This window comes from Seriola aureovittata, chromosome 9, assembly GCF_021018895.1.
Source record: "Seriola aureovittata isolate HTS-2021-v1 ecotype China chromosome 9, ASM2101889v1, whole genome shotgun sequence".
Lineage (NCBI taxonomy): Eukaryota > Metazoa > Chordata > Actinopteri > Carangiformes > Carangidae > Seriola > Seriola aureovittata.
This window is the reverse complement of record NC_079372.1, coordinates 4,989,891-5,002,451: the sequence shown is the minus strand read 5'-3', so window position 1 is coordinate 5,002,451 and position 12,561 is coordinate 4,989,891. Positions and strand designations below refer to the sequence as shown.

Sequence of the window (12,561 nt, the reverse complement as noted above, 5' to 3'; positions counted from 1 at the left end):
GGAGCAGGTACACCTGGGGTTGTGGGTTCCCTGGACTTGTTAATTCATATATTAGCCTACTAGTTGGTAATCCAGCCTTGCAATGAGGTAGTCTCTTCCCTCATTATCAGACATAATATTTTTCATACTGTCAGTTATGGAATGACACTGCTGGTGGAGCTCTTGCGCTGCTCTGGAACGCCGAGCACACGCATTCTAGAATTGTCTCCAACGGTTTTGGCTCGTGCCCACGCTCCATGCAGGCGGTTGAAACGGTACGTCACGAGAGAGCGGCGAAAACACGCGATGTTTGGAAAGACACCAATGCATCTGTTGTAAACGTTAGAGTTAGCAAACTGTTTAGTTTTCAGTGGTCTTCTTTTGCTGGGCGCTACAGCTAGATAACATTGTTACCTATATCCTGGTCCAACGTGGGATTTTATTTGCTAAAACAGTGAAGATGTAAGTCTTGGAGTTACTATGCAATCGGTAATGGTGGTAGCTAACTAGCTACAAGTCTTAGCGGTAGTGTGGTATACTGTGGCTCAGACAGCCAGCATTAGCTAAATAAGCTAGCACACGAGTTAGCCTCAGCGGTTGTAGGGTTGTCAAGAGTAAAAGGCACAGCACGTCGTTAAATCCACCCACAGCTAACTTTGCTTCAGCCTAACAAAATTCGGCACCAGCATGTCCCACAAACTGACAAGCACCTCGCTAGATTTCTTTACGTGCCTTATATCAGCTCAGTTATAGTCAGCTAGCAGGCTAATGTCAACCAACAGGACGAAGATAATGTTAGCACTGAAAAAGCATGGTGTCATGATTAGCTCGGAAGATTTCACTTTAGCTAACGTAGGCTAACGCCAACTTAGACACGCTCGACAGTGACAACGTTTCTCATACCACAAGCTGTCATTATCCCAGATAAATATTTTTCTCCTAAGTGTGGTTCACATCCCAATGACGACTCATTTTACTGTTAATGTAGCTTTTCCCGACTCCCTCTCAGTATGACAATGTAATTGTTGCTATGTTTTATGTGTGATGTCTGTAATGTAATGTTAGCAGATGTTCATTAATGTTTATTATCATCAAGTGTTTCGAAACATCAGCTATTGTTTTTAGATAAAAGGGTGAAGGATAATTCAGAGGCTCTCGTGCTAATCTGGAATGAATGAGTGAAGCTTTCGTCAACGTGATTCAAACGTGATTTGAGATGTACTGCACCCTGCTCACGTGTACCACCAGAGCAGAATGAGCACCCCTGGCTGTGAAATGATATACCCAACTAATATTAACAAACGTGTCACTCTTAGTGTTTGAGCAATTACCATGACATATTAGACTGAAGCATGGATTATGTTGTATTGCCTTAATATCACTTTATCTTCTGTCATTAGGCAGCCTGCAACAGCTAAGTGGTATGACAGGAGGGACTCTGTTTTTGTAGAGTTCTGCGTGGAGGACAGTAAAGATGTGCACGTAAATTTCGACCGGTCCAAAATGGATTTCAGGTAAGATGCATTAATAGCACATTATATTGCAATATTCTTGAGAATTTTTCTATTCTCAGAGGAAACTGATGAAGGCCCAGTTTCTCAGAAGCATCTTAAAGATCCCCCCCCAGACATGTTTTTAGACATGTAGAAATAAATTCTGCTTTCAATAATTTGGTTCTCATCTGTTTTTTTCCACAAAAAAGCAATTAATTCCAAATATTCTTAAAGTTATATTCACTCCTCCTCCCTGAGTTAATAAATCCAGACTATATAAATATGAAAATATTTAATGTTTTTAAAGATTTAACTGCTGGACACAAGATGTCTCCTCCTTCACTGAAAGTCTGTTCTCCGTGTGTGTGCACTGGAGGTTTCAAGTTTCCACCTCACACTAATGTGAATTACATATTGGACCATGATTGGGTCCCAAAGTAGTTATGTCACAAAATCATCTAATTCAAACATTTCTTAAGCAGAGATTTAAGATGTGTACAGAGAACCTTTTCCCCTTTAGCAGATGAATGTGAATACAGTCCCTCAGGTGTCAAACTCTGCACATAGATCATCCTGCACCGTAAAGCTCAAACAACCAAGTTAAGGAACAATAATCAAAACCCATTTAACATGAGCCTTAAGATGCATTTTGGAAACAGGGCCCTGATCTGTGGTATAGTGTATTAGAGGAATGATGAAAACACAAATAATGTCATAATTTTCAGTTATTATTGTCATCTGTAACCAAAAAATCATAACCTCTTTTCATTTCCTCTTACAGCTGTATCAGTGGAACAGATAATATCAAGCAGCAGAATACAGTGGAACTTTTTGGGGAGATCGACCCCAAAGTATGTTTGTCACCTATAGTCAAAGTTGTAGTTCTACCATATGTTTTATTCATGTAAAGCCTTCATCATTATTTCTTTTCCATGCAGGAATCCAAACACAGACGCACTGACAGGTCTGTGTTGTGTTGTTTACGAAAAGCAGAAACTGGAAAGTCATGGCCACGACTCACCAAAGACAAGACAAAGGTCATTTTCTTTTGTTATAAAAAACAACAGATACTTATCGTTTGTTGCAAACCAGATTCTGCCACTTTAATTGCGATCAATCTGAAAATAAATCTTGGGGAACTGTCAGACCATTTATTTAACGTCATTACTTTACATATGGGTATAATTAGCATCTGACTGCCATGTCCTGGCAGTATGATTAAAAGCATTAAAAATTCTTTGTTCCAAGAATAGTATGCCACTTAGCTGAGCAGTTAAGTAAACATTAGCATTGAAAAAAAACAGCTGGAATAAAGTGATTACATGTCAAATATAGACTTAAACACTTGAATCTATCATCTCTTAGTGCAACTGGCTGAGTGTGGATTTCAACAATTGGAAAGACTGGGAAGATGACTCAGATGAGGACTTGTCAAGTTTTGACAAATTCTCAGAGGTAAGTATATTGAACATGCACAGTGCCTGAAATGTGAGCTAACCAGATGTACTGTAGTGCTGACAAGTCAATTGTCTCGTGCATTTCTCCAGATGATGAACAGCATGGGAGGGGATGATCTACCTGATTTAGATGGTGCAGACGATGAGGTATTTTTTTACATATATATATAGTACTTTTTTATGTGGTCCATATATTATGCCATATATTTAGTTTGAAGAAATTTTAATCAAGTGAAATTTAAAAGGTGTAGGAAGAATTGTAATTGTTGTTTTTACTTTGTTTTGCAGCATGATTCTGCAGACAGTGACGATGAAAGTAAGTACCATTTCGAAAGAGCTGTCTTTATAATTAGTATAATCAGCAGTCACTACATCCCATGGTGTGAGAAGACAACAGCCATAATGGTAGGCGGTGCCAAGTGCGTACAAGCAGATGAATCAGGATCTGTTACTAACCGATAAAATGCCTGTGGAAAAGATGATATCATCCATTGTAGTATGGTAATGTTGATGTAATGTTAGAAAGGGCTTGATTGTTTATTTCTGTCCTTGAAGGTGAATTGAGTTTGTTAAATCAAAAATGGCTACGATTAAGAGCTACATAAGAGATTGTTAACTTTTGACATAAAAGCATAAATGGGTTTGTTGGGTATTAGATTGGATATGGCTGCAAACCATCCAAAAAGCTTCTGAGACCTAACTTTGTAGTAGGAAAATCAGTTTTATCAAATTATTTTTAATTACCTTTAAATTCATTTTTTGTTTGTTTTTTGTGTGTTAGTTTTCATTTAATTATAAGAGGTGAATGATTAGATTCAAATCTAATGCGGCTCACATACATCATATTTTCAATTTTGTCTCTGTTCCAGAAATGCCCGACCTTGAATAGATGAATCCAGAAGCCACCCCAGTAGTAAACAAAGCGAGTTATAAGTCGGTTGAAGAGAGAGACTGGGCATGAGTTGGCAGCCATGTTGGAGAAGAAACCTCATCTCTCTACGCAGTTTCCAAAGCGAAACCCCTCAAGGGAGTGACAGGGAGTGACTGTTGGATACAGACATGCACAGAGATCCATAGCGACATACAGTGCTGTGCTTTGCTGTTCTGTTCTGCATGGACAATTCTGTTCAAATGAAAATGTTACTGTTCATTGACTAATGGGATGTGCTGATGTCTTACACCTTCTCTCTCTGTTTTTTTTTTTTTCTTTTTTCTTTTTTTTTTGCGATGTCAGGTTGTGTATTCAACATTGTGATTTCTAATGAAAAAACAAACTCAGAAATGCCTATTTTCCAAAAAAGTAGATTTTTTTAATGGCAGATTTTTCCCCTTTAATGTTTGTATTGTAAATTGCACTTATGTTTGTTAATTTAAAAAGCAGGAGTTCCGCTTGAAATGGGTTTTCCAATCTATGCCAACATCTGCAAATATTTAACAATAATTTCAATTTTTAAACATTTCAGCATTTAAAATAAACGGATATGCTTGTGCAACTTACAGCTTGTGTTGAGATTATGGTAGTAGAGTGGTACTAATCTTTGCATATAGTTACACCTTGCAAAGGTGAGTTTGTGTCTCTATGCCAGTACAAAACATTGCACATTGTAGCAGGGTACACAAGTTAATTTTCTTCCATATGCATACTGCGGTGAAAGCAGAAATCCTATGTAGTCTACCAAGAGTTTCCCGACTAGTGTAAAACGGTACATGGTTTGTTAATCACATACAATAGAACTATGCTTTGGAGGCTTGTGTGTTTGATTCAGTATGTGTTGAACACATTTGCGTTTGTCTTATGCTGTGGGAGTTTGGGTATAAATTTCTAATAAACTGTTTAAGACTGTTCAATACAAGGCCTTACTATTGAAACATCGCTTTCAATAAAGTTTAACTCATTAATGAAGTTTAGAGATAAGATTAACTCTGGAAGGGATGAATATTCACTATTGTGGGAATGTGCTCTCAGTATCAAACAATGTTTAAAAGACTACTCTGTCTTTATACACCATTAACATGCCTATGTGTACATTCAATAAAAATATTGGTCATTTTAATTGCTCCTCGTCAATACTGGCCGCAAAGAGACTCTTTTCTAACATTTCCAACATAAGAGATGAGAGACAATCACCAACCACCTGTCAGAAAAGGTTTTCTTAAACCAAGCTAATAAGGTGCTTCACTCTGAATTACATAAGCCATTTTAAACTAAGATCCCTTCTGTTTTTCCCTGCACACTGTTTCCTCACTGACCTGCAGTAGAGTGATTGTAACACAAAGGAAATTTTGTATCAACAGACTGGAAGACTGGGAGATCTCTTGATTTGTCAATTGTTCAGGTGAACTTTAGAGTGAGGACTGTGTACTTTGTCTCTTACCTTGGAATTGTGTTAGGACATGATGTGCTCAGGGCCAGTATGGAAAGGAGGAACAATTACAATGACTAATATCACTTTCAATTTACAAATGGGCATGTGACTATTGCATTAAGACCATAGATTAAGTCTTGGAAGAATGAAATGTCACTCTGTAACCACTGTGTAGTGCTAATGCTTCACTGCACTGTATTCTCACTTCTCTATTACTATGCAGGGTATTTTAGGGGCTTCCCATCTCCTCTGTACTTTTACACTGAGACTAAAAAGGGAACTGGAGACCTGAAATTCCTCTCTGCTGTAAATTTCCAGTGTAAATTATTCAAGATGTTGCTGTGTGTAATTTTTCAAAACATGACGACTTCTGTAGATACTGTACTTAGTACAATCACAGAAGTTGTAGCAAAGATATGATATGATTCTCTGATGCCAATCTGATCATTCATGGCCATAAGAACCATTGATTATCGTCAGTCATATAAGATAACAAATGTGCTTGATCTGTATGTTGTAGTCACACATCCCCTGTGTTCTGTAATACATGTTCTCACCACAGTGTGGTGGGTGCAGGCCAGAGTTTCTACTCCGCTGTGAGATGTTTAGGGGCTGCATCATGTTGTGTATGTGTCAGCAGTCTGGACCCAGGGAACAGAAAAATACAATGCAAGCACCTTTTCAACACCCTCCCCTGTAAAACTAAACTGTGGGCTTAAACCCACAAAAGGTGGCTTACCACTGATGGAGGGAGTCATGAGAAGGACATAATACTCATGACAATAGAGATGCACAAACTGGCAAACTAATAAACTTTCACCATCAGAACAACGAGATAAACACTGTCTTTCGAGGAAAAAGTGATATTCTCTCCAGCGACATCGACTGTCCACTGTCCTTCGTTTGGTGGTGGTAGAGTCGGTTCACCATGTTTCCCCTCAACGCGAAGTACAAAATAAAACATCGGGCTGCTGTGAGATTAATACAAGAAATCACACTGAATATTTGTCGACAACTTCCAAAGCAAACTACATCCTTTGAGGCATGAAAATGTATGCTGATTTGATTTGTGAATTCCCCTGATGCTGTTCCAACGCATCTCTGGAGTGTCTATGGCGTAGAGGCAAAATATATATCTATTTATATATGTATAGACTGACTGCCCAAAAGGGAACTCACAGGTTCAACAGTGGTAGCTAGACAAACAGATCATAGAAACCAGCAGAAACTGTTACTGCCAGCATTTTGTTTCCATGCATAAAGGAGAAAAGCTGTGAGTTCAGCATAATCCTTTCAGAGGGCTGCGGCCGTCCCTCTGGCTGCCCTGGTCAGCATGATGCTCCAGTGCAGAAGCTCAATGCCAGGCCCTGCTCTCCCCTCTTCCTCTCCAACCGTGGATTTTCCACCGCTTTATCTGACCTGAGCCTCCAAACCCAAAGAGCACACACAATGTAAAACTCTAGCCTAATCAGTTCTGCTGCCACAAACCTAATTTGTATCAATCCACAGCACAAGTGGAGAAATTGAGAAATTGCTCGTGCTTTGGCGATCGCAGCTTTGACTGTAGTGAATGTGAACTGTTGATTGCACATTTCAGCAGAGACAGTGAGAGCAAGATGGAAATCGAGTGAATGCTTGAGATTGTAATTACATTTATACTGCGCATGCAAAAATATTTTTAAAAATATATTAGAAAAGAAGCAAAACTACCACTGCACTCCACCTCTCGCTGCACCACAGGTGCAGCCCACCACATGCCCACTGCTGTTCTGTTTTCAGGTTTGACAGTCAGCGTAGCTTCTCAAGGGAGGTTTTGAGTCAGTCATGTTATGAATGGAGTTTTCTTCCACTTTCTTGGTAGTAGTGCTTCAACCAGGCTGTGGGTGGCGTTCAGGGGCTAGATCTCCACCTCCTCCAGTAACACCAGGGGTCCAGCTGAACCCCTGAAAGGCTGGAAAACCCCCCTGTGTAAATGTAAGATGCTGCAAACCATTTTGTTTTTGTTAGTTTTTTTTCGACAGAACAGTATTGCTACACCAACCACATTTTTGTTTACCTCCCTGCTGGCTCTTACCACCAAGGGCCAACCACAAGTCCCCCTTTCAAAAGCACCCTTTACTAACTAACTAGCTGCCTTCTGAGAGCTTTCTTACGTGAGTGAGGTCTGTCCAGCTCCACTCGGATTATTCTCTGAGCCTTTTGAGATTGCAGCCTTTTAGGCCAGATTCAGAGTGATTTACACATTGAACAGACAGAGGGAGGTCGGGGCAGGAGAAGGGTTAAATGATTTTGTTTTGATTCGTAGTATTGTGCACTGGCCCCTCCCCTGGGATCAGCGGGGCTACTGTGGCCCTGGGGTGTTATAAAAAGGCCTCTGAGCTCCCCCTGCTCTGGTAAAGAGGCTGAATGTCTGCAGGACATGCTTAACGTTTGTCTATCCATGTTCTTCTACTAACAACCAGCAGGGTTGGCACATAGATGCACAGAGACTGGCGTGTTGCTCCACTCAGGAGCTCTCTATGACAGAAATCAGAATTCAGTAGGCAGAGCAGCAGATTATTCACAGTTACATGTTTACGTGTTGTTGCATTTAGCTTTAGAGAGGCAATTTCTGTTTGAGGGCAAATTTTTGTCATCTGCTTTGTGTTTTTTGGTCTCAAACAGTCATTATTGTGGAGAAGCAGAATCTCCCTTTAGTTGATTAGTTTGTTTTTTCTTTTGACTTTTCATCCCTCCATTGCTTAGAGGTTGTTTTTTGACCTTTTGACACCATGTGGGAATTCAGATCTATGTCCTTCTGGCGGGCGGTGTTTGCCGAGTTCTATGGCACCATGTTCTTTGTATTCTTTGGGCTGGGGGCAGCCCTCCGCTGGACCACTGGGCCCCATAATGTCCTCCATGTTGCCTTTTGCTTTGGGCTGGCGGCTGCCACCCTCATCCAGTCCATCGGCCACATCAGTGGAGGTCACATTAACCCAGCCGTTACTTTTGCCTACCTGATTGGCTCCCAGATGTCCCTGTTCCGTGCTTTCTTCTACATCATAGCCCAGTGTCTGGGAGCACTGGCTGGTGCTGCCGTGCTCTATGGGGTAACACCTGGCAACATGAGGGGAAACCTGGCACTCAACACGGTAAGATTACCTGCCAGCTGATGGAATTCTCTATGTCCATAACTAAAAGTAAGCAGGGTGGTTCCGACCCCTGTATTACAAATATTTCATGACATTTTTCACATACAAGATAAGTCTGGCATAAGGTCATTCAGAAGAAAAAATCTCAATGTGTGTGTACATATAAGAAAACTGCATTGCATTATATACAACAGTTTACATCATGTTGTTTCATTGACTCCATCTTCCTTCCATCTTTCAGCTTCAGCCAGGCGTCAGTCTGGGCATGGCCACCACCATGGAGGTCTTCCTCACCCTGCAGCTTGTTGTCTGCATCTTTGCTGTGACTGATGAGAGGCGCAACGGACGCCTGGGCTCTGCTGCCCTTGCCATCGGCTTTTCTGTGCTCATGGGGCATCTTCTTGGGGTAAGAACCAACCCAGGGCCTAGAGGTTTGGAACAGCTTGCTAGGTTCACACAAGGACCAGAGCATTGTATCATATCACATATACATTCGCTCATGTGTATTCTCTCCGTCTTTGACTTAGATGTACTACACTGGAGCAGGAATGAACCCCGCAAGGTCCTTTGCCCCCGCTGTCCTGGTCAGGAATTTTGTCAACCACTGGGTAAGATGATCACATCTGTAAATCTTTTGACAAACTCTTCCAAACAGTAATGTGACATCTTCAGACTCACGCATCCTGCACTTTGTCTTTTTTTTTTTTTTTTTGTCAATGACAGGTGTACTGGGTGGGTCCCATGATCGGTGGCGCTATGGGTGCTCTGCTGTATGACTTTATGCTGTTCCCCCGTATGCGCGGCCTGTCCGAGAGGCTCGCCACACTGAAGGGCACCCGGCCCCCAGAGGCTGAGGGCCAGCAGGAGACCAGGGGAGAGCCCATCGAGCTCAAGACACAGGCCCTATAAGCCTGGAGTAGAAGATTGGCTTTTTGACCCCCATCCCTCACCCGTCACGCCTCACTCTGCACCCTCAGTTCCCGGTCCATCCTCAGCCCACTCAGCGTTTCTGCACACATACCTCCTCCCCGCCTCCACAAATGTTCCCGAACTCCTTGTTGTTGTGCATCCAGAACTGGACCTACTGAATCACAGTGAAGGGGCACCCACAGCCCTGACCATCTCTCCTGATTTCACATCTACCCATCCTTCCTCCTCCTTCTCCTCCTCCTCCTCCTCCTCCTTCCCCTTGGACTGCAGGACAAAGATGGAGGGTTAGAAGAAGACTTGCCACTGAAGGAAGCTCCCTGTGCCCCGTGGTGTGGGGAGTCAGTCACTCCTGGCTGACCAGGTGGCTATAACTGCTCAGGACAGGGGCCTCTCTCTCTCTCTATCTTTCCTCCCCTTTCTCTCTTTTTCTGTTTTTCTCCCTATTTTGTAGTCTGCTAGGAGTGAAGCTACAGTAGAGCAGTGGACTTCTGCATGCTTTTCCATTTTGATCCAGTGTGATCTCACCCTTCGTTTTGTTTTGTTCCACGAACTTTGGGTAAATTACATGTACGTATTGTACTTTACCAATATTTATTTGCCTCACATTCTTTTTTTTTTTTTAGTTGTATGTGTGTGTGTGTGTGTGTGTGTGTGTGTGTGTGTGTGTGTGTGTGTGTGTGTGTGTGTGTGTGTGTGTGTGTGTGTGTGTGTGTGTGTGTGTGTGTGCGTGTGTGTGTGTGTGTGAGAGAGACAGAGTGAGTGTGCATGCATGTCCGTGTGCATGTGTATGCTTGTGTGCTTGTTTTATTTGATCATTTATTTTTCATTTTTCATTGCCACAATCCTTTGTCTGTATCAAATTATCATTATTATTATTATTATTATTATTATTATTATTATTATTATCATTATCTTTATTAGTTTGATTTATCATGCAAACTTATTTTAGGGAAAGCTGCTGCCTTTTCCACACCCTCACTGATACTGCAAAAGTTTGATTCACAAGTTCAACAGATTCCATGTTTAGAGTGATTCCCCTTTTTTATATCAGATGCAAATCATAAATGCCTTTGAGTCAAATCCTGAAGCCAAATTCATTCAGTTTAGCATTTGTGTCTCATCTAGTGGAGCACACACCCATTCACATTTATATTAAAATAAACGCAAAACATTAAACCATCTGGTCTTTTCTGAGCTCCGTCTTCAACGACGTCACAATTAGAAATATTTTAATGGTACAACTGCCTCTGAATCTGTTACCCATTGCTTTATACGTGGGAAATCTACAGGTTTCTACCACATTTAGAACTTATACAGTATTTGTGTTGGGTTACATTTTAAATGACTTTCTGACATGATTTTGTCCTTGAAGCTTTAGAGCAGCGCTTTTCACTGATTCATGTACAGGTGTGTGATAGTTGGTTTGCTTTTACTTTTGCGTGTCTGCCATGGAAAAACAAAGAGAGCAAACCTGACAAGCTGTCATAAGGAACAAGTGTTTTTTTAGTTGAATTGTGTTGTTTGACACGACTGAAGGGTCTTTGTGACATCAACGCGAGGTTAGAAATGAAAGAGTGCATGAGGTGTGGTGGCTTCTTGCTGGTGTTGGCAAACACCTGGTGCCTTCTCTTTTCTACGCTGAGCTGGGTGGCTCTTTAGGAGTGAAGTAGTTTCATTGGTCAAGCCCCCTTTTCTCTGATGTTTGGGAGAAGAGAGAAGGTCACCGCGAGGCGACTGAAATCTTTAGTGTGTTTGTACAGGGTGATAAATGTACACCTCTATTTTCATACAGTCTACGGGAACTTTGAAGTTGAAGCTCTGCATTGGCCTGGTGTCCCCTCTCTCTTCCATCCCTCCTTCATTCACCCTACCTCCTCCCTTTGTTTATGAGGCAGCCATCTTGTTCTGCTCTAATGAGGGGACATCTAAAGCTGCTGGGATGGAGGGAAGGGGACGGGGCACTGAGATAAGTTAGCATTTTGACAAATTTCACCAGAGCAGTTATTGAACCAGACATGTAAGCTGATTCTTTCTGCTTCCTCTACATAACCTTTTTTTTTTCAGTGTGATTTCCCTGGCAGTGGTTGAGTAGAATTTACATTTTAGTGGCATGTTGAAATTAGAATTTGTGTTCTAATGGAAAAGCTTTGTGATGTACAGTGTAAAGTTTTCTTTTTTTAAAAAAACATTTCATGATTGTTGAAACTGGATGGATAGGAAATATAATATCCTAGTTATGCAATGTCTCCTCTTTGGCTGATGGGTTATGGAAGTGATGCCAATTATGTTTTACACCAATATGCTTTCATTCAATGGACAGCCTTTATGATACCAGGCATACCTTCCCAATCTCGATGCCACTGATTTATTATTTTTATATGTCAAAAAAATCCAAAAATTCTTATGTTTTCAATCCTTTTTTGTGTGTTTTTCTTTTAGACTCACTGTAGAAAAATGTAAATAGATGGTTCCATACAGGAGAGACCTACACTTGCAAACACCAAAGAAGCTAACCGTAGCTATATGCAACAATTATTATATATGACATCTTCACTTCTGAGAAAAAAACCCAGTAACCATTTACATAAACATTTGCCAATCAGATGAGGTTATTCCGGTTCATCTGTCTGCAGGTGTTTGTGCAGGACATACCCCTCTGTGTGACGTCAAGGTTGACTTAAGGGAGATAACATAATTTCTCATTTCTTGCAAATAAATTCACAAAAATATTTTTTGATATTTTGAGAAAAATTGCGATTTTACTTGCCACCATAGTTGTCAGATTATTTGGATTGTAGTAGTAGCCTCAGAGTGATTTACCCAAATGCGATCCACATGATATAAAAGATTATTATACATACTGCATGTTACTTCTAACACGCTATTATATTATCACATGCACGACATTGACAGTGATGGTAGGTAGTGCAAAGCTTCTTATAAAACCAAAAACTTAGTTTATGGGAAAGACCGGTTTTGATATAAATTCAGGTGCAAATAAAAGCTGCTAAAATCAGAGGAAAATCAAACACAGAGCAAAGTTAATGTATCCTCAGTCACAATGTTTCCTATCAACTGCAGTTCTAATGACTTCTTTGCTTTTCATTTAATTCCGAACAGCTACTTCAATACTTAAGATTACACAGCTCTAACATTACAACACATCGAAATGGCGCATTGACATGAGACTCCGAACAGCATTACC

At 40.9% G+C, this 12,561-nt stretch overlaps 2 protein-coding genes across 2 annotated transcripts; both read left to right on the top strand.

Moving 5' to 3' along the window:
- The first annotated feature begins 254 nt into the window (after positions 1-254).
- ptges3a (prostaglandin E synthase 3a (cytosolic)) lies at positions 255-4,983 on the top strand. Its single transcript, XM_056384191.1, has 8 exons — positions 255-441; positions 1,380-1,493; positions 2,254-2,323; positions 2,411-2,509; positions 2,838-2,927; positions 3,020-3,076; positions 3,218-3,245; positions 3,799-4,983. Coding segments are annotated over exons 1-8 (480 nt in total). The 5' UTR covers positions 255-439; the 3' UTR covers positions 3,819-4,983.
- A 2,146-nt stretch (positions 4,984-7,129) lies between these two features.
- On the top strand, positions 7,130-12,490 carry mipa (major intrinsic protein of lens fiber a). The gene is made up of 4 exons (XM_056384192.1): positions 7,130-8,426; positions 8,668-8,832; positions 8,954-9,034; positions 9,150-12,490. The coding sequence occupies exons 1-4, from the start codon at positions 8,067-8,069 to the stop codon at positions 9,333-9,335; spliced, it is 792 nt and encodes a 263-aa protein (XP_056240167.1). The 5' UTR covers positions 7,130-8,066; the 3' UTR covers positions 9,336-12,490.
- Positions 12,491-12,561: the final 71 nt, after the last annotated feature.

Coding starts and splice junctions, on each gene's coding strand:
- mipa (XM_056384192.1), top strand. CDS start 8,067: ATGTGGGAATTCAGATCTATGTCCTTCTGGCGGGCGGTGTTTGCCGAG. Junction 8,427..8,667: donor GAAACCTGGCACTCAACACG/GTAAGATTACCT, acceptor TCCATCTTTCAG/CTTCAGCCAGGCGTCAGTCT. Junction 8,833..8,953: donor TCATGGGGCATCTTCTTGGG/GTAAGAACCAAC, acceptor TCTTTGACTTAG/ATGTACTACACTGGAGCAGG.
- ptges3a (XM_056384191.1), top strand. Junction 2,928..3,019: donor GTTTTGACAAATTCTCAGAG/GTAAGTATATTG, acceptor GCATTTCTCCAG/ATGATGAACAGCATGGGAGG. Junction 3,077..3,217: donor TAGATGGTGCAGACGATGAG/GTATTTTTTTAC, acceptor TTTGTTTTGCAG/CATGATTCTGCAGACAGTGA.